The sequence below is a fragment of the Hirundo rustica genome, chromosome 9, assembly GCF_015227805.2.
Source record: "Hirundo rustica isolate bHirRus1 chromosome 9, bHirRus1.pri.v3, whole genome shotgun sequence".
Taxonomy (NCBI): Eukaryota; Metazoa; Chordata; class Aves; order Passeriformes; family Hirundinidae; genus Hirundo; species Hirundo rustica.
In genome coordinates, this window is record NC_053458.1 from 23,524,196 (window position 1) to 23,547,179 (window position 22,984).

Here is a 22,984-nt window from a genome sequence, read left to right on the forward strand (position 1 = left end):
AGCCTTTATTCTCAACACTGCTGACTTCCAGGCTGAAAATGAATGAGGAGCAACAGCTGCTAAATTTCTGCAAAGTGAAATTTCAGGTATTTCAGTTATTTTAAGAGTACACAGCCATTACCTGTGGTCTAAGAAAATAAAATTTGTGATTAAGATTAAGCTTTTGCATTAGTAAAATTTAAAAATCTCACCATTGAGAATAAACTACCTCCCCACATATGGTCTATCTTTCTCTTCAACATTTACATCATCCAACCATGGTTCCTACCTACCACAACAAATAATTACCTCTCTAATCTAATCTCCAAATTTAATTTATCATTAGATCCACTAAATCCCAAATGAAAAAGAATAATCAAGATTTTGTGGTCTGGGGTTTGTGAGTTTTGGGTTTTTTTAATAATAGCTTACTTGGGTAAAATCAAGATAAAAAAGCACACACCACTTCATGTCTTTGGTCAGAAGTACTTTAGAAAGTAGTTTAGATGGTTCTTAAAGGTTTGAGCATTAAACATTTTAAGTGCTATTTAATATTCAGAATTTAAATCCACTGATTTCTGATTAGTTCAAGTTCTAAATACAGAGAATAATTGATTTAGGAACAGAACGTTTTCAAAGTATTCCTCTCCATTAAAATGTAATTTGGAAATCACAAAACTGCCAAATACGTCATTGTCCACGTCCCTGATCTTCTCACTTGTGAGGAAGAAAAATGCTGCATAATGCACACCATCAAATAGCAAAAACACGTCAGACAACAAAAACATTTCTCCAGAGTTTTTCTGTTCCAAGAAAGCTATTTATTATAGCATTGAAGAATGGGCTACAGACCAAATAATCTATTTCCAGCTTTTTCATAAAAGTAGAAACTATCTACAATTCCCTTTCTGCAACTTTTCCTTCAGAATTAAAATTCCAATACTTCCAATACCAGAATCACAGTTCAGTCTTTACTGTCTGATGTATTTTTTTTCTTTAACTACTAAAAAAGCTGGATTGTCAGATGCTGATGACCTGCAAACATATCTTCCCAACAGACCCTCCCTCAAAAAGCAGACAGGAGAGGAGGGGTTTTCTTGCAGATCACGGTTCAGTGACTTGCACCTTACACTACCACAAAGCAGAACAATAATATGAACATTTCTATTGGAATTTCTGGAACACTTCTAGCAAACCCAATAATATTAACAGTGCTGCTCACACTGTTAAAATATAATGTGTAGCAAGTTTTGAAGATCTAGATTAATTTAGTTTCACATTATTTTCAGCTGAAGACTCCTATACAATTAATAAAATCTATCCTTATATCTGTATCTTCACTTTTCAGTAGATTTCAGAGCATTTTATTGTTCCCCTCCAAATTCTGCGTTGTCCTGGGTAAGAAATTGTGTAAAGGAGAAAAGTTCTTACCAGTCTTGTGGCATAAGTTTCAGAGGTTGGTCTACGACTCGGTAAGGGACGGTGACGCTGACCGTGGTTCCCCCCGGCTGCATCTGGTCCTTCCGCCTCTGTATTAGAGTCTCATTCTCTCGTTGACAGCCCTGCTTCTTCTTCTCATCTGATGGTACAAACCTTAGGGAATAACAAACCCCTCAGTAGACAAGGGCAATTTACTCGATGGAATCAGCAGGAAAAGTAACAGCTTTATCAGAACTTGGCGCTGTTGACAGCAGTCACTGAAGCCACGTCGTTCTCACAATGCCAACTCTCCAACACTACTCATTCAGAACACCAAAAAAAAATGTAAGGATAACATTTCAGAAGGCCTCACGATAAAAACAGTCACACTAAAAGGTCCCCTGTGCCTCAAAAATACAGCCTGACCTGTTCTTAGACATCTGGGGCCTTACAAAATACATCTGCAGATGAGGAGCCAGACCACAACCCGCAAAGTGACCACAACTCTTTTTTTAGTGACCAAGGGTAACCTGGGCACTAAAATAATTCCTTCCTGGCACAAATTTTAAGAGCTCTTGGAGCCATTGGAATTATTACCAATTAGATTTTTCTTAAGAAAGCCACGATTTTTGGTCAAAAATGGTTTTGAGTGAAGTTTTACTTTTTTTGGAGGATGGTGATTTTACATTATCAATGATTCATCTGGTTACTATGATACATGACACTACAGTTTTTTGGGGTTTTTTTCCTAAATAGATTCTGTGATGGAACAAGTGCTTGTAAAATCCAGATAACGGCCCTCATGTCATATATAACCTCCACATGACAAAAATAAACGCTAAGATGTGACATGGCTTTCCTCCCTCCAATTAATTACAGATCCTTAATCTTTCAACCCCCTCACCTTACAAAACAAACACAATTGCATTTCAAGGCCCTCTTCTTTATGGTGATAATAAAATTCCCAGAACAGGCCTCACAACTGGCATCATAAATGTGGGAGCAGTGTGGGCCTTTTTACTGATGAATCTCAGTGGATTTTGAGGTAGATCAAAGACAGGTAAGAGTCATGCCTCTCACAGAACTGGAAATGCGTCGTGGAAAGGGAAGGTGATGTGACCAACAGCATCCTCCAGACCAGCACAAGAACAGAGTTCAGGCCTATGTTCCCCTAATATTCTATTCAGAACCACCCAGCTGCACTACAGCCCTGTCTGCTGCTGACATTTCACTGCCAAAGCTTCTGATAAAAACAAAATTCTGTTTCTCTTATCTGCAGTAGTTAGCAGGAGGATTTGTGATACACTTTAAAAGCACAGTACATAGATGGTAACATTTCTCTTCATTACACATGCACGTGGTGTTTTTGAGCAGTTTACTGTATTTTTTTGGGTAAGTTGTTGCAGCATTTCTATTTGTTCTCTTCGATTTATTTCTATTTGAATACTAAAAACGAAATTTGAATGTGCTTTAACAGGCAGACTATACTTCCAATTGTTGGATAAACAGGAAAAAAGAATGCAAGATTGAATATGAAGAAAAGTTCATTATTCAGTCAAATTGAAAACACTAGTTTTCACTACATATCCAATGAGAAAATGGCTTTTGGGGGGGGAAAAAAAAACATGTTTTAAGGCAGCAGGTGAAAATTTTCAATAAACCTCCAAGCAAAACTATTTATTTTCCCAATGTAAATTACCAGATGATGTCTCCTCATGATTTAACAGTGTTTCAGAAAGAGAAAGTCACAAGCAATTTTTGAAACATGTGTCCAAATGCATTCGATTGATACAACTACACTGGGAAACTAAAAAAAGCCCAACACCTGCAAATAACTATGAATGGTGCATTAAAGCTGACTAGCACTGCAAATACAGAAAAAGCATCACAGATGTTAAATGAGGAGCTATAAATTAAATTATGCTTGTCTGTCCAGTACCTGTGAAACACGATCATTCTAAAGGAAATACAGACAAAAAAGCTGTACAGGACACTGGGAGAAATGTACACGTTGGCCACCTAAAATATATTTTTTTAGAAGTACAGATAATAATTTCCCCAATAATTGAAGTAATTAGCAAACAGTTAATATTTACAGACATTCTATCCATCACAGCAGACTGACAGATACAATTGCATGCTACACAGAAGCATTCAGCTGAGTTCTGCACTGGAAAAAGCCACCCAATGCGACACCAGAATTTAAGAATTTCTCATCAATTTTCTGATTTAAAAACTCCAAAGTGAGGCATGCCTTTATCATGAGCACTCTTAATGGCCTGTCCTGCCAGTGTGTGCCAGGCTTTGCTTTGCCAGTAATAACTGATAGGAAACTCTCTAACCTAAAATGAGGATTTGCTTGGTGATCCTTCAGCTTTTAAGAAAACTACTAATGAGTCTCTCATCACCCATTAGAACTTAAGTAATCCGGGATATAAAGAATGAAGATGCATTAAAAAAAAAAAAAAAAAAAAATAGACAAACAAGCCCTCAAACACCTTTCATCCAACTGGCAGAGTTTATAGCAAAAACCAGGGTCACCCAAAATGGTGGGCAGCTTGAGAAGAATTTTGTTATTCTCTGTTCCCTACACTAAACAAGAAGAAACTCTTACAGAATATGTAAATAAAAACCAAACAGCCCTACACACATTACGGTGATAATCAAGTATTCATCTGAACAGGGATCTAAAAGGTCACATTTTACATTTAATTTGTAAATGTGAGGAAGCAAACACATTTTAAATGGAAACAGGAAAGCAAAGCAGCCCTGACAAATGAGGACAGGGGCAACATTGCTGTGCTACAGAGTAACAACTTCACCATTCTGAGACTTCTCCCACTCTTTGCTTTAAATGTTTCAGCGTTTAAGAATTCATTTCAACACTGGTTTTTGGCACTTCATGCCCATTTCAGCTAGAAACTGTGTTACAGCAATTGAGACACCATTCACTTGTGCCTCAGTTACGTCCCTTCTACACAACGGCTTCAGTTTTATTTCCTGGAAAAAAATCTGAGTTTCTGAGTGCAGTTCTCTAAGACACAACACAAAGATTTCTTGTTAAGGAAAAACCATCAATGAGCAGATTCAAATGGCACAGCGGAGAAGACAACTGTCACAAAGCAAGCATTGAAACAAGCACTTACATTCAGATAAACACACAGAGTACAGGAATAAAGGACAGCTCACAGAAAGTTTTTGGAATATATGCCTGCATTTCCGGGAATCATTGACTCACTAGGCAAAGTCAAAGCTCAAGAACTGAGAATCAATATTACTGTATGATTATAAATATATCTGGCCTGTGTCATCACTACCCAGACATAAAACACAAGCATAAGAAAACTGAGTGTTAAACAGCAAGAAGCCCATCTTCTCTTGGAGATTATTTATAATATTCCTATGTAATACTACAGCCAGTGGCTTAACTACACATTTGGACTTGACAGCTTTTTATACACCAGAAATGGGTTCTGAAACCTGAGTGTGCAGCAGCTTCCAGTTTCTTGCTGCTTCTCCAGATTACTATTACTACAGATTCCCTATTAATAAAAATCCATACCTACTTAGAATGCACTTTTATACCCCTAGTAGGGGCAGGAAATTATTAGCCCTTGCTACTAATTGCCAAAATGGTCCTCCACATGAAAATTGGTGCACTCTCACTTTGCAAAGACAGCAGGTCCCTTCCCTAAGGTAACAGGCAAGTAATTGAACTGTGGGAGATAACTGGACAGACACCAGGCACTGAACTGCCTGAGCTGCTCCTGCCTCAGCTCTGAACTCACATCCACCGGCAGCAGAGCCTTTAAAACCCTCCAGCTGAGGTCACAGCAGCACGTTCTGGCCACCAGCTCAGGCTCACTGAAAATTGCATGAAAGGAGAATAAGGCAACTTAGCAGCAACTGAGATCATCACAATACACATTTGATTGTGTTCAGAACTGGAGATTTATTTTTACCACCCTCTCAGTAATTCTGTTAAATTACAGTATCACAAGCTTCAGACACCTATTTTTGCAAGAGAACAAAGCTTTTTTACATTACATCATGCCTGAATCTATCCCAGGTACTTCACTTGGTATCAAAGCTGGATAAATCTCCAGTGAGCAGCCTGGCCACATATGGTTAAATGTCTCACAAGCAAGAGCATCATCATCATAAAAATACATCATCACCATTTAATCGTTCTCATCTGCCTGATGGAATTCCTGCTTTGCTTTGGCTCCATGTAAAGCAGCAGCCTTGCCTCTGAAAAGCCTGACTTCAGGTATTCTTAAATACTGAGTCACAATTTCACACAGTAATTGTGACATCCAGTGTTCCATTCAGACAGTGAGTAAAAACAATATGTATTATATAAAATACTTTTAAGAAGCGTCACAACATACCAGAATGTATTGCAGCTCTGATCTTAAATTAAATTTTATCTTTTTACTATTTTAGAAACTCTTCACTTTATGTTGTACTTGGCTCCTTAGAAAAGCAACCTTTCAAAAAAAACTTAGCAAGACTATTTGCATATTATCTAGCAGGTGAATTGTATATATTTCAATCACATACAGAAATGTCTCTCACCAAAATCTAGAGCTGCAACAAATATATTGAATAGAAAAACTAGATATCTTAAAAATAAAATCTTAAGCCGGTGCCATGCTTTGGGTTTGTGATATGTATTTCCTTCTATACATGACAGTTCTCCCTCTTTCCATATTCGCTACCTTAAAAGAGAGCCTAACATAAGTGATAAAGTAAGATGGTAAGTGTCATACAAATGTCAGTCAAATTTGGCATGAAAAACTAATATACTACAGAGCTATGAAAAGGCTTAGTAAAAATCCTGGCATAATTAATAGGTTTCTCTCAGTTCTTGGCAATTCAAGTCCTACCACAGAAATGGATGAAGAATCTTATTTTACAATCAACAACCTAAAATATCTGGCAATGATACCACAAATAATTTTTCTCATATCCAAAGTCACAACACACTGCAGTCCAGTTCCTTAAAAATATATATATATAAAATAATAAATATATATATAAAAAATAATAAATATATATTTAAAAAAAAAATTTTAAAATCCAGGATTGTAGACAAAAAGTATCCTAAAAGACAGATTCCCAGCTATGATTGTAAGTTTTGATCTCTATTTTGGATCTTTAATTTCAGCTGATTATTTTTCCTTACTTTAAGAAAGATTTAAATGGATAGAATTACAAAAGTTGATTAATGAAACCCAAATTCTCATTCTTTATGATCACACACTTCACAGACTGTGTTGCCTCAGGGATATCCATATCCCAGCCACCACAGGGGCATCATCTTCCCAGGTTTCTCCTACATTTCTTCAGTCTCCCCTACAATGGCTCTTACCTCCCAGCTCCAAAATTCTCTCCTCCTTCTGCAGTATCACCAATCCCCTCTGATGGCAAATACAAGCAGGCTGACTATCTCTAGAAATACAAGAAATGCAAATCTACCTGTATCTCCTCAGCAAGGGTAAGGTAAGGAAGATTAATTTAGGTGTGTCTTTTCTACCTGGACAGTATTTCTTTATTTCTAAATAATATCTCTATTTCTTTATCTCTTTATTTCTAAAACTTGTAGGAATGAAAGGAGTCACTGAAATCTCTGCTCCTCTGTCAATTTAGCTGCAAATGGGCAGTAAGTTAAAGAAGGTACTGACTTAAGAGGCAGAAATTAGTTAAGTCTTCTTTGCTTGGAAAACCATCACATATCTATCAATCACACTCTACATCAAGGCTAGCTCTACACTCTGAATGCCTTAACAGTAAAAACAAACCCTGAAGCCATTCCTGAACAAAGCACTTCCATAAATCTGAATGCAAACAAATACAGGCCAGGTGGCATATCTTCCAGAAGAGTGCTAGACCTGTCATGGCTAAATTAATATTTTACTCTTCTGAATTCTGCCATTGCACTTCTGATTCATTAACACACTTTGCTTCTCCCCTTTCTCTTTCATGCAGGCTAACAATATATTATACAGAGTCATCCTTTGAACCCTTAAGCATCCTTACAGTTTGTTCTGGACCATGTTCACCGCACTCAAATACGAGCATCCTCTTCGGACAGGCCTTAGCAAGTTGTCTGTGACTCTCTGATTCTGCCCCACTGGAGCTGAGAACAACTGAAAATTCTGACTCCTGGCACTTAGACCAAGTGTCCTGGGTTTGCCTTAACTGAGTTTTTGGTGAGGAGGAAAAAGGGTCAGCCAACAGAAGTGACTCCCTGTGACAAACATCACAGCTTCCTTCATAGCTGACAGAACCAATAGCTAGCTGGCTCTGAGCACTGATACACTGCTAAGCCAGTTAGAGAAGCTGGACACACCTCCATGAATCATAGTTAAGAATTAAAAAAACCATGGAAAGCTCTCTCTTACTTCTTGCTTTCCACAGAAGAGAGAAGGTCCCACCGAGACCCGACGAGGCAAGATTAACCTTTTCAGCACTGAAAAATTCCATTTGAGAACAAATAACTCTGTGGATGCCAATCTTCTCCTGAGTCAAAGAAAAGAAAAGGTGAAGGCACATGAAGAAAACAACAGCGCAACGTCAAGGTCAGGGAAGAAGGAGGGGCCAAAGCCCAGAGGAAAGGAGAGGAGATGCTCTGGTTTTGGAGCTGAAAACCTTTCAAAGCCAAGGTGAGAATATAATACACCAGACTATTTCTCTGTAATTCATAAAGAGCACGGGGGGATGCAGCACTTATCCACAGCTCAGAAGAGAACTGGAGAACACAGACGTTGAAAGAAGCTGTGATCTGACTTGAACAGAGAGAGAGAACCTTTGTTTCCAGAGACGGAAGAAGATAACGTTTGCTTTCAGAGATAGAAGAGAACCTTTGCTCTACACTAGAACAGCTCATCCGTAAGAATTTGCACCCCATAAGCCAGTGACCCACAGAGGCAGTTGTGAGAAGACTGCCAAAACATGGGAGGGACGTCACAATTGCAGATTTCCGGGCAGGCTGCTGTTCATGAAAATTAAAACCACAAGAAACTCTTTCCTGTGGCATGTTAGGAGACACTCCTCTCCCTAAGCAAACTGAAGAAAGATTTATTTTTAGAAGTGGTAAACTGACTCAAAATCCCAGGTTTTGTTTCTTTACGCTGTCAACAGGAAATAGAAAGAGGCTGGGGGGATGACAGATGTTCTAAAGGTTTATTTCAGTTCTTACCATTCTCTTTTTAATTCTGTTAATAAAGTTTTCTTTACAGTTTTAAAGTTTTGAGCCTGTTTTGCCCCTAAAGCATTTTCTCCTAATCCTTATCTCAGCCTCATGAGCTTTAGTTTAACTGGTTATTTTCCCCTCCTCTGCTCCAGTTACAGCAGAGGAAGATGAGCAGATGATTTTCGTGAGTGCACTGGCGTTTGGCCAGCGGTCAACCACTGCACAGCTGCTTCATTCCTTTCTGGGTACACCTGTGCCAGGAAGCCACAAACTACACAGCTGTAAAAACCAGGCCTTGTTGTGAGTTCTTTTCCTAGATATAAAAACCCACATGAACAAACAATAGCCTCTGTCAACCCAATTAGATCAGTGCTGTGACTGCTTGCACATTAAACTGTAATGTTAAAAGCCAGCCTTCTCTCAAAGTATTTCAGAAGAGACACCAAGAGTCCAGTGTGTTCACTGGATCTTTGATGGCCTGTGGCAGTAAGACAGGAACTGGAACTAGCTGCGGATCAGAAGGCACCTGGGATCTCAGGGCACGGATTTAACCAATTCTAGAGCAACTCCAGCAGAAGCTGTACCACCACAATGGCCTGGTTTGGATGAAAAGCAGGGTAACTATCACAAAAGATGAGTGCTGGAGGTGGTAAAAAGATGACCCCTCCATTTTTTTGAACATACCACTGCAGACAACCAATAACATTTTATTTCTCTGTGAAAATGACTGTTTCCAAAAAAATTACCTGATATTTACTGATAGACAAGTCTAAAAACCACGATCGGTTGGACAAGCAGAAAGATTCATTCACCCATCATGAATTAAATCTTAGAATCAGGTGTGTGATGCAATAAACAACTTTTAGCAACTCACTGAAATTTCACTGGATGCATTTGCATCAATACTTAATGACAATATGTGAACTTCAGAAAAAATTCTTTACTTGCACAAAAATTCTTTACAGCTGGGATGCTTGGCTGATACGGCCCGATACAACCCATCTGGTCACCTTCTCCTTTACAATAACTGTGGTCCTTTCCCAAAATCTTTTCTCAGCTCCATGACTGCCTTGGTCAGCTTCTCTCAGCTTTCTTCCATGGGAAGGGTTCACCTGCACGAGGCTGCACAATGTTACATCAAAGAAAAGCAGTGCACACACTCCAACTGCTACTGCAAGAGCTTCCTATACCTGCCCACAGGTCACAACTGAGCCAAAACGCTGAATTAGGATTTTGCTTTTTTTCCTACTAGTCGAGAGAAATTAATTTCTTTTATACTCTGGTCTGTAAAACTAGCTTGTCACAAGAGAGTAAATGAACCCTCTTGCTTAATTACTAATTAGGTGCTAGTATAACTTTGTATCTGAAAACAATTTGTTGTACAGTATGCTCTAATCAGCTACTTACTTCAGATCTTGCAGAAGGTCCTTTGCATTAAGCATTGTTATTAAAGAGGTCGTGGCTGCTGGAATAATGATTATGGGAGTTCGAGATCCTGTAGAGATAATAAAGTTAGATTTGCCTGAAGGGGGTCTTTTGTTGTGTTCTGGTTGTTGTTTCCTCCCCTCCCCCCTTCTTTTATTAAAGGAACTGTACATAACAAAACTCTTGCTTAAAAGGCCCCAAACATGAAAAAATAGTCAAGGAAAATAGTAGTAAAGCTTTTCCAAAGTCAAGGTTTTCATTCACCAAAAAGGCAGATCCCTGTCATGTGTGGGACTCATATTTAGCAAAACAGAATGCTATTATGCTATACAGAATACATGCTATATATTCCACTGCTCACTTACACTGCTGCTTATAGTGTCAGAAAAAAAAAAAAAAAAAGGAAAAGTGGGCACAATTCGCACAAAAATGAAAAGGATCATGTAACTAAAATTGACTCACCTTTTTTCTGGTTTGGAGGTGGTCTTGCTTGAGAAACTGAGAAAAAAAAAGAGCAGAATGACTAGGACATAAATCTAAATGTCATTGCAAGGCATCTGTTTAATTGCGGTACTGAATAGGGAGGAGTCACAACACAGCCATTAGATCATTTTTACAGATGCAAGGCACTAAGATGAAGAAGGCATTTATAATTTGGGTTTGAGTATTCAGAAAACAAACATCTTTTGACCAGCTGAAGCCGATGTTAGGAGAGTTGAGTCAATCTCTCCCTGCTTTACTAAGGCTACTCATCCCCCCTCCATCCTCTAAAAAAGGCCAGGACTGATACCATGAAGAAAAATTTCCAACAACCTTGAAAAAAGCTGCTTGTACACCTTCAGTTCAGTAGTGCTTAACCAACAGGAAAACCTTCACAACAAACTGATCTCTACACCTCACCTTTTCATTAGTAGTTATTATTGCACATGACATCCATGGGATTTAGCTATCCTGAACATGTATAGAACTTTCAATAATCAAAACCTGAATTTCAGGCTTACTGAGGTCAATTTTGGATTGCTGCATGAGTTACATGAGGTCTTCAGGAGCCAGAAACAGTCAAGCTTGGCACTCAAGGGGAAAACCACCCAAACAACTGAAAAAAGAAAAGAAACAACCCACCCCCAAACAAAATTACCCTCAACCACCAAAGAAACCCACAAAATCACTGTTGGACTGGTAGAAACCAAAGAACTGCCCCTCACCTCCCCCGTAAAATGTTTCTCCTTCAGTCTTCCAAGGTGTAACCACCTCAGTACAGGAGACACTGCATTCCAAGAGTGGAAAGGGATCTTCACTTTGGTGCTAACACTGACCTACCTGGCTTCTCCAAATAAACATTTTTTAGTTCAGCTTTCAGGAGCCCTAACTTTAGGAGAGAAGTGTAGCACTTGATAATCATCATCATCCATGTTTATCCTAATTCAGAAAATGGTGAGTAGTAGAGAGATTGGTGCAGACCAACTCAAGTCTCAACTGCTACTGTGCATGACAAATTTCATTAATTGACTTCCAATTGCTTAGCAGCAACTTGCTCATGTTTATTTATGACCAACTGTTTCAGAAACTTCCTAGAACAGTATAAATATTCACAGCACATACTTGCCATTGTTGAAATATTGAGACCATATCCTTAATTATCTTTTCCTGACACTGTCAAATGCACAGATATAATTGGCAATGCTATATTGAACTACATGCACTTTACCTACCCAGTGATTTTTAATTTTTTTTTTTTTTTTTTTTAAATCTAGGTATATCTTTAAAGTAAAAATGTTCTTGAAATTATGGGCAGAGCCAGATGTCTTAAGACAAAAAACAACAAAACAAAAAGGAGGGGGAGGAGAATAAGCATCTGTAATAAATTTAATAGCTGTACAAAGACAGGTTAGGAGAAGAAGTTGGTGATGCAAAATGGTGCCAGAAAATATAATTTAAGAGTGCATCTCAAGTATTTTCTTCAAATCACTACTGTACAACAGCTTAGCCTAATTTAACTAATGATTCCTCTGTGCAAAGCAGCATCCTCCTGGAAACAGCAGGTTTTAGTTGCTCTGACTGCTAAGAATAGAACAGCTGAATTCTTAAAATATCCAAATATCAAAATGCAAAAATATCCTAGAACAGAAAGAAAGAGAAACCTCTTCTGACTACACCTGTCTTCTTTATTCTCTCTTCAATTTCCACTACAGGGACAAGATAATGGATGGGGCTGGCCTTAGAGCAGGACAGTATCAGTATCACCTACATAATGTACAAACCCCACACAGCAGGCGGGAAATGCCCAGGAGGTCCCAGCCAGCAGCAGGGACTGTGACAACGCAGTCACATTTCCCTTCTTGCCACTTCTACCCTTTTCATACTGCTGTCTGTCAACTCCATCTGCATTAGGATGCTTAACGGGGCTAGTGAGATAAGTATGACAGGCAGTGTGACCTTTCCAGTTCCAAAATAACCAAACAGAAGAATCTGTGCACAACAGCATTTAGGCATGCTGAGAACATTCAATATTAGAATGGATTTTGGGGGAAGAAGCAGCTTTACAATATTAAGTCTTAGCATTAAATCCTGCAAACAAATCTCAAGGAATTAGCGAGGCACACATTGAAAGCATTTAGAATCTCAACAAGGATATACAGTGTTCCAGCAGTACTTCTAGAAAAAGTATATTCATTTTAACTGGTAGCTTTGTTTCCAAGCCCCTTAGAATGTCCCCAGGACCTTCATAACATCATGTTGTCCTGAAATAGCACCTTTCACTTGAGACCTTCTTCCACCAAACCGTTAAACCCTCAAAGTATGTAAACCAGGGGCAAAACTGCACATCAGTTTGCAAACACTGTCCCTCTCATGTTCTGGTCTTACGGGCTTCTAAAAACTCATCCTAAGGGTTTCTTATTTAAACAAAGTACACTTATCATCCCACCACTGAATCAAAAATCGAGATTCAACCTGACAGACAAATGGACTTGGTAGCCAAAATCTACTAAATGGGAACTAAAATCCCAGCTGAGGATTTCAGCCCCATTACAAACACCTTAGGTGCTAAGAAGTGTGAAGAAGTAATGATAACGCATTCAGAGAACTACTTATTTCTGATATATTAAACCTAGAAGTAATAATATACCTCTTTTTGAGATAAGCTATTCTGTTTAAGTTGTTTATCCCTGGAGTATCAGCCAGCTCTTGTTAGATATTTGAGTGGGAATTCTGTGAAATTTTAATTGGTGACATACCAAGCCCACAACCAAGAAGTTTGTGACTTTTGAATTTCAGCAGTGCGTCTTTTCAATGGGCTAACTCGGCAACACACTGAACAGGATGACCCCAAGTCCCATGGTACAACATTAAACAAAAGGCTCTGGGTTTATTTCCCAATATATGGCCAGTTAAAAGCCAAAAATAAATGACCCATGCTTCATTCTTGAGCTATCTAGAGTTTTAAATAGCACTTCTTTGAAACCCAGGCATGTGTGGGACAGAAGCACACGTGGCAGTGGCCACCTTACCTGGTCGTGGCACAGGCTGTGCTGCCGGAGTTTGTGTTTTTCGAGCAGATGCACCTTCCTTTGAAAAGACAGAAGAGGCAACGTTAGCAGCTGACCTTCGTGTCAGGTACACGAATTTTTCAAATGAACACAGAGGTACAGAAAATATCATGATAATGAGAGCAGTATGTTCCCACTAAAGAGATGGAAGGAAATAGAGAAAATATTCCAAACTCTTTATAGAACCTTTAAGTTTAGGGAGACAGACAATCTCAAACTTCTACAGCCTTACATTTTAACCAATCATAAACTTTGTCTACTATACATTCAAAGAAACCTTTCCTATTTATAGTAGTGTTTCGTTTTATCTACTGTCACTTTCACCAAGGGTTAATAATATAATTATAAGCAATTGGCTGTAGAGATTTCCAAATAAGATCTGCTTATGCTTCGGATGGAAAACCAGGACCAAGAAATTGCAATGCATTCCTGACTTGAGGAGTTTTAGTGCCCAGGAATAGCACTCTCATGATAATTAGTTCTGCTCATGCCTTATCCAATTACCTTAATGTAACGCACAAAAGACCTGCACTACTGTTTATGCTTGTTAACTCCCCAGAGTCAACACAGCACCAAAGAAAACAGTGAGGTCACACATCTGCTTCCAAAGCAACACATTTGCTGCAAGAACAAATTCTGCTCTCAGTTACTGCTGTGAAACCCCACTGAACAGAACACATAGCACCAACATGGTAAAATGCTGCAGTATATTCCAGCCACTTCTATTTGCAGAGTTGACGGGGAAAAAAACCTTTTGAACATGAAACCATGCATTTTATCTGAAAACTACTTAAATTTAAACGCTATATGAGGTTTCCTATGAGCATGAGACACTGAGAAAGGTCAGAGATCCCACTCAGAGAAAAACCTGTTGGAAAGGACTCCAATACAGCATTATCAGACTTCTAGGTCCCTGCATAAGTAACAGCATGTTTTGTAATGCAAAATAAAAGAAAGCTAATGAGAAGGCTCATGTTCCATGATTTAAATAACACTTGGAGGAATTGCTTTTAAGTTTCCACCACGAAAGTTAGAACTCTTTATCTCATGATCTCTGAAGTACAAATAGAAGCTCCCAAACAAGGCCACAGAAAACACAAATTTACCCAAAGCCTCTCCTCCCTGAGCATTGTGAAGCCACCCATGATTAGTTACAATAAGCTGGAGCTGACATTTGGTGCAGTGAGCAGCTTTTGTAACTTTTACAGGCAGCAACCTCCCATTAATCTTTAGTATATGGATTTAACCCTGCACTGCAAGTAATGGGTCCATCCCAAATTTTGCTCTACTCTTTTCTGGTTATTAAAATACCAACATTTATGTAGGGCAGTTGAGTCAGTACCTGTTATTTTAAGACTCACTTTTATAGCAGCAGAAGAAAGGTATTTTTGACAATGTCCTTTCACAATAATTACTCAGAAAATTATAAAAATGAAAATACCACCACACTCTAGAGGAAGAGCAGCAGGAAAGGCTGACTACCTTCGAGACAAGCCTTGCAACTGAGAAACAGCATCTTCCTTTTTACTTCCACTTTGCAAGAAAGCAAAAATAAAACATTTTGCACCTCTTTCTGTAGAAAGATACCGTGTTCTGTGTCAAAAGAATGATTCTGTGCTGTGCTAGCTACTCATTTTGAAGAAACCAAGAATTCTCTCATAACACTTCCTTAAATTCACAGTACTTGATGAAATGTAAAGAAAATTATCAAGCTAAAGCAACATCAACTCCTGCAATGCCAAGTTTCAAGTTTCTAACTTCAGTTCAGATGCATAATCATTACTGTGTGCTGTCCCACACCTTCATTCCTCCCTCCACCCCTACGGAATGAGCAGTGCAGCACTGCTGCCTCCTCTGCCACTCATGCAGTGCTTCCCATGTCTCAAACACACCCTGCAGTGAAGGGAGACAGCCAGGAGCTGCTGCAGAGAAACTTGGGAAGAATTAGAACCAAATAAGAACCAAAGCCCACCCAGTGGCTTGAGCCTAATGAAGTAACTGGTAAATTATCTGTCTGGGAGTTCTTTACACTTTCCTCTGAATTGCCTGCCCTACAGTGATTTATAGGAAACTTAGTGCAGGAGCCTAAAACAAAAAAGGAAGGCTTTGAGAACATGGCAACTGAAAGAAACAAAACATCCCCCCCCCCCCGCCCAAACCAACAACAAAGTACAGGGAAAAAAAAATCCCATAAAATCACATAGTAATAGTAGGAAACAAATTCATTTAAATGAGTAAATACCACTTCCATGCCTATGACCATTCTATTTGTAAGACCAAATTCTGCAAATCAATAAACTATGAGTCACAGCTTTTAGTTGTATAAATTGGTACCTTAGACTATGATAATCTCAGGAATGAATCTCCCTCAGCTCACAACTCCTGATATTGAGGTATTCTCAAAGCTCAGCTGTCACCTGACTGAAGGTGTACCATCAATCCTTTGGAGGTGATTTACACTCCTCTTTTTACAATTTTCAGTGATCTAACCACTACCTCCTATTCTGTAAAAGCTGCAGCCAGTGTAGCAAAAGAAACTCTGATCAATATTTCACCCCCACATTTCTCAGAAGATTTGTAAGGAGAAATGTATACTAGTAAGGTGAGCAAAAGAACACAAGTACAGAGCTGTGACGGTTGACAGGACCTGCAAGAAAAAGGAGAGGAAAACCTGGTGTCAGTAAGGAAGTCAGTATCAGGATAATTTTGTTAGTATTTTCCTCTGTCCTAAGTTTGGATTTAAAATTAATGCTTTGCAAAAGCATTCAGATAGAGATATAAGCTTTTCCTATGACAACAAACTGATTTAAGCCAAGCTCTGTTCTTAAGGCAGGCATAACCATAGAGTATGCAACTCTGTAGCTGCTTCATCCGACTACACCAAGGAGGTGCTGTGGTGATTTGTGACCTCAGCTACTCAGAGGCAACTCCTTGTTTGCACACTCTCAGTCCCTGTAAAGGCCAGAGTTATTTCGCACTGAGCACACAGGAGGATATTTCAAATCTTCTCATGTGAAATTTTTAACCTAAAAGTTACTGTTAAGTAACCAGCACGCTGCAAATTCAAATTCCAGCCAAGGGAGCTTTTGTTCATGCAGCCATGCCCTAAGCATCACAAGCAGCAGAAATCATTGTTTAGCTATTTAAAGAACATTCATTTCCTCAAAATTTCTGAATACTTAGACAGTTTTGCTGAAAATGACATACCTAATTCTCATGCCTAAGTTGTTTGACGCTGTTAAGGAGTATATTATGAATATTCATAAGTTGAAACTAATCTAGTAACAAAACCATGTAATTTGAAAAATACAAATCTTTAAGACAACCACTTAACTTTTCTTTTAATCAAAAACATATTACTTGCTTTACTTCTGCTAATTTACCATAGAAGGTTATATATATAGTTTACTTATGATTTACATTTTAACCATTCAGAAGCAACAACCTGACAGGAATGTAACCAGCTCCACACTCTCCTGAGCCTCACTGCCTCATTCCCCTAGAGTGCTGGATCTGCTTCTCTGTGGGACTCATTTCAGTGCCCGTGCTCCCTGTCATTTTAGACATTTGAAATATCTCTGTCAACAATGGTTTTGTGTTCAGTGTATTCCTCCTGCTATTTGTTGTACCTAAACACCTGAGAATACTGGGTTGACAAACCCTTGCCTGAGTGGAAAACAGCTCAGTATATGCGCTCAGTACAGCTACGGTTGCCTTTAAGTTTCTTAAGAGTGGGTGTTGGGCGGTTGTTTGTCTGTTTGTTTCCTTTTAGACACCTTTTAAAACCTTTTGGAGTGTTTTTTGACTTTTCTAAAAATAATAACTTTTTAAAACAGTGATTATCTGTATTAATTAACAAAAATGACCCATTACCTGACCGATTCATCAGGACCCAACTGTTATTTTCCTGTATTTTAGAAACTTAATGCTTTTCTTAACGTCCAGTTAGGTTATCTTCATTTCCCAACTGGAATGAGAAATTGCCTGAACAATAACTCCTGCTACACTTTAGAAATTAAACCATCCTGTTTAAAACCAAATTATCAAAGATATCTTATGGCAGCTTCACAGGTTCAAATGATGGAAGGAAAAACTATTTCATTGCATAGTTCCTTTCCCAAGTGGTTTCTATGTAGAGATTGATAGAGTCTGGAGTATTTTGACCTTTAAAAAAAAACATTAGGAGCAAAGGACAGAGTTGACAATTGGATGCCATCTTGTGGCTTCAATTTGGTAAATTTAATTACTAACTTCTTCCTTAATAATATTTAAATTAATCCCAGAATTTCACCCAAAAAACTGAAAATTATTGGGTAGCTTGCATGCTCCTGCCCAGAAGCAGAAGCAAAAAGTAACATTTGACTCTGCAAGAAGTGTTAGCAACTGCCTGCATGTAAAACACGGAGCAGCTTCCAGCTTCACCAGCCGTGACAGAATTCGCCCAAAGACAGCTCTATTTGTCAAGAGGAACACAGTAAAACTCGGATTCAAAAGAGAAAGAAAATAAGCACAAGTGGATGAAAAGCTTGTAAAATTTATCTTTAAGAACAGACTTCAATATATCTATTCAATTTAGAATACAAGAGACTGTAAAAACTGACTTTAATTACCAGCAACTCTATTATCATTTCCTGACTTAAGGTACTGAACCTTTGAAAATTTTAGCAAAGCCAGCCTAAAGAACTATGAAAAAACCTAAAACAGCTGCATAGTTTAAAAGAATACGACTTTTCCGTAAATTAAATATTGCATATATCAATGTATGAACAAACAGCCCAAACAAAGGGTTGACTTCAAAGCAGGTATCTAAAATCTGGTCCAAATGCCCTACTTGAAGCCTGATAGAAACATCTATTTCATATAAATTGGATTCTGAAAACACAGAGCTTTGTTCAAAAAATTTAAAGCCCCTAAAAGCCTTGGAAAAAAACCCAAGCCTTTCAGAGTCACGTAAAATAATCCATATCAGTGGCTCTGCCTCTGCAGCCTTCCCAATAATTCTTTGACTTCTGTTTGCAATGAGAAAATTTTAGTAATATTTTAACTAGTGTTTCACAAAGTCATTTTATTCATACATTAAACTGGTATTGTTTATTTTCATACTTCTATGCACACGCAAATCTGCATGCAGTCCCCCAAGACATACTTAAATAATAAATTGCAAGCTTTTAACTGGCTTCCTAATTTTAAATTATACAGTAAAAAAAGAGAACTTGATAACAGGATCTAACTATTGTGCAAATACTTCTATTATTATAGTCATTTTCATTTCCATTGTTTGCAATATTAATGAAAAGGTCATTCCTATTGTTTATGTTGTTTCAACCTCCTTATTTCCTGGAAGGGAGAGTGGGAGTTTAAGCAGAATTAAAGAAACTCTTGCAGAACAAATTTTAACAGAAGTTTACCAGTATTTATCAAAGGACTCCCATACCAACTACCTAAAGAAAATAACAACATAGATAAAAAATATATGGAACATGCTTATTACAAAACAGAAAACTCATCATAGAATAATTAAATCTGGAAAAGACCTTCAAGCTCATTGAGTCCAACCTTTAATGTATTATATTAAAATGTACTGTAATGAAGATCACGTTTTATCTGACATAGAAAGCTTCCAATCCTGAAATTCAGTTTCATGCCAGAAAATTCAATGTCAAATCTTACAAAGGTAACAGAAGCCTCATCATAGTTTTCCAAACATTGAAGTACATATTTCACAAGAGTAAGGAAATCAGAATGAGCACAGCACTACAGGGATGCAGGAGAGGTTGGAAAGGAGAGAGTGGCACAACTAAAACTCTGCTGGTGCCACCCAGGGACTACCCAAACTTAAACACTAACATTTGTTGTACCACACCGTCCCAATTAAACTTTCACTTACAAATCAGGTCCTTTATTAATGCATCACAGAATGAAAACTGACAAGATTATTCAAATTCAGAAACCCTGACACTGTTAAACATCATAAACAGAACTGGTGGGTGTTTTCAGTACCAGGTTAGACCTGGCAATGAGTGTCATTGAATGAAAAATGTTCCCTGCAACTTCTTGTTCATTACCAGGTTAAAAGAAATTCGCTTTAAACGTGACTGAATTACCTGCACTGCTTATTGATATCTCAGGAATTATTCTGGTTCTGCAAAAAAAGCAAACCAGATCACAACTGAATCTAAAAGAAAACTGTAGTCACTAGTGAGCAACTAGGGACAAAAAAGCGTATTAAAAAGCTGCAATAGTAACAATAACAGAAATAATTGGAGAAACTTTTGAAAATAATTAATCAAAGCCACAACGATTGAGATGCTTTAAAACCATTACCCCCAAAGTTAAGCTGATGGATATAGCTGGACTACAGCTGCACTGATGATTTGGCTCAACAGACACCAGCTCGACATAAACAAGTCCCCGGACACGATAACGACGGGTCGGATTTAAACCCAGACAGAGAACCTCAGCCAACCCCAGTGAGGCACAGACACACCCAGATCAGTGCCCAGTGAGCTGGGCAGAGTTGAGACCCTTGCCCAGTCGTGTCTGTAAGCGCAGGAAATTTGAAAGCCCTACAAAAGGAGCTGCTGGACAATAAACGTGACTAGTTGGTGCAGGAAGTCAGGGTGGTAATGTCACATCCCTGTCGCATCTCCCACTCCACAGCAACATTAAACTATCTAACCCCTCTGAAGAGTCCTCTCAGAAGTGTGCCAGAGCTCCTCCCACCTTTATTGCACAGAATATCTGTAAAATTAAGAACTTGGTCTTGAATTTACGTCAGGCACATAAACTCAAATTGTTGCTATAGATATAGCAATTTTTGAGCCGAAGAGGGATGTTGGTGATGAAGATTAAACATGTAAGCACTTCCATTTTCCTGGGGATAAGATGTTTTCATCAAAAACAACAACAACTAATCCTGAGAATGCCAGAGGACTTGTTTGTTTGTTTGAAAAATAAAGGCTTGTCTATACCTACCTATGTTCATTTTAATGACTCATTTCCTTGAACTGACTGAAAAGACAAAGGCGGTTTCCACTAAAACATTATTTTTGCTTAGAATTCTTTCACTTTGGGTTAGTTATCTAAGCCAGCCTAACAATATTACTTGGCAGCCAGGAAGGGTTTTGAGAAGCGCAGTTTGAGTATTAAGGGATTGTTTCATCCTTCTCGAAAGCCAGGTGTAAAGGTTTCTATCCTACTGGTTTTCTGCGTGCCACAATCAGCCCAGGACACGTCCAGAACTGGATTTTGGATTCCCAGAACTGGAATTTGTATCTAATTGTATATTTACTGCAATTGGCTCATGTTTGATTCTCTAATTTACAACTTCACATATTCATAACTGTCTAGTTGCAATAGTGCCTCTGAGGACAGGGACTACTCACTCACAGGAAGTGGTTTTTATCAGAAATATCACAGAATATGGGGCTCAAGCAATCCATTTGCACAACAGCACAACTGGTGTGCAAATTCCAAACATATAGAGCAGCACTGTTGCTTTTGTGTTCAGATGCAGCTTTGGAAATTGAATTCAAGGGAACAGTCACATTTACATTACAGCAAATGCTGATCAGGACAGAGCAGCAGGAAGATCCCACTTAGAGCAATACATGAGCAGAGGTCTATGTGACCTCAGAAAAGTTCCTTTGCAACTTCTGGAAAGACTCATGAAATGCTTTGTGTGAGAAGAATATTTTTCAAAGCTCTGCAGGCGCCTAAACGAATACAGATGTATCCTTGACTTCTGTACGAACATTTCTCCAAAAAAAAAAAACCAACCCAAAATGAACCAAGACCCAAGTAACTGATTAACTTTGTGGGATGCTGTCAAACATGTCAATGAAACAGAAAATGCTGAAGTGCTTTCCAGCCTTCCCCTGCTTATACTGACTCCTATTGCTACAACACAGGGCATGCTGGATTAGAATTCTAATATGCAGGCAGCTATTAAAGACCTTGGGTTATTTCATGATTGCTTGTTCAACAAATTTATCCAGCACCAGTTGTTCCCAGTTGTACCTCACCCTGATGTGATCTTCTCCTTTCTATTCACTGAAAATAGTTTTAATATGATTCTTCTGTACCTCACCAGCTTTAGCAATCCCAGAACCACGCTTATATATTGTATTATGTTACAAGAAAACACAGTTTTCATGGGTGGTCATGGGCAGAGGGATGAAAGCAATTTTCCAAGTAATCACCCAGCAAGAATTAAAATATCTGGGTAAAATCCGGAAACTGAATTCCTTGAGGAGCCAATGTGCAAAGCTGAACAGCAGAGTAATGAACTCCAAGTTGTTTGTGTTGCCTAGAAAAAACACTGCTGAGTTCAAATATGTGTTTTTCAGGATCAAAAGCTTTAGCTGCAGCTATAAAAAATTGTAACAAACAAGCCAAGAGATGAGGGCTTGAGTGGATGTGGGCATTCAAGGGACTGTAACCACTTGGGTATGGAAAGGGCTATTTTGAACTTCCACTAGCCAGAAAAATGGCTAAAAAATGTTAAGATTGCAGGGTGCCAGAGTTCCTGGAAGAACAACAGCTCATCTGCTATGCAAATTCAGCTGAAAGAGCAAAGATTCTTCTTTCTAAACCTCAAAAGGTGATGATTGTGAGATCTGCTGTAACTGTAATAAGCTGCTGGTAATACTGAACCACACGCCTGCAGTCAGCTGAGTAATGCTGGTCATGAAACTTGTGCTACCTCAGATTTTCTTCTCAACTCTTCTTGTACTTCTGTGACTTTTACACAAGCCCACCCCAAGAGGTTCTTGTGGGATGCCCACTGCTTCAATGGCTACAGCAAAGTAACAGAACAGTACGTACGGGCGAAAAAGGAAAAAATAAGTGCATTTATAGAAATTATCTATGTCATTTGCTAACAGAGTAGTGAAACTCTAGCATGATATTGGTTAAAGCCCTCAGATCAACAAACTCTCTTGTTTAGACAGAGCAGCACCACTGTTTGTGGTGCTGGTGATAAAACTATTGACAAGATACTGAGACACAAGAGGGATCTGTACGACATGAGACAAGCAGGTTAGAAATAGAGCAGTAATTCTCTGCAAAAATTTCTGAGTTTTAGTCCAGCACAAAAGTATTAAGATTTCTGGACTTGCACATGCTGCAGTTATCCACACCCTGTAATTCCACCAGACAGGGAAAACTGGGTATTTTAATCTGCTTACAAGATAACCAGAATTCTGTTTCTGAACATTTGTCCTGCCCCAGCTGCCTCAGTTCACAAGTTCAGTTTTAGTTGTCATATGGGGAAAAAAAAGTTTAAATTAACCAAAGTAACACCACAATTCACAGACACACCCCCCGCCCCCAGATCCTGTCCCGCTCTTACTCTACAGATTTTATTGCTTTAACTCATTAAAAAAAAAAAAAAAAAAAAAAAAAAACCACAGAT

General features: G+C 38.5%; 1 protein-coding gene across 1 annotated transcript in view; it reads right to left on the bottom strand.

The window, feature by feature from the left end:
• Positions 1-22,984, bottom strand: part of CDC73 (cell division cycle 73) — a 102,610-nt gene that overhangs the window by 5,944 nt on the left and 73,682 nt on the right. Inside the window, exons 11-14 of the mRNA XM_040072507.2 lie at positions 13,531-13,588; positions 10,484-10,519; positions 10,004-10,091; positions 1,411-1,572 (exon numbers count right to left, since the gene is read on the bottom strand). Of these exons, the coding sequence (XP_039928441.1) occupies positions 1,411-1,572; positions 10,004-10,091; positions 10,484-10,519; positions 13,531-13,588 (344 nt within the window). The remainder of the gene's footprint in view (positions 1-1,410; positions 1,573-10,003; positions 10,092-10,483; positions 10,520-13,530; positions 13,589-22,984) is intronic.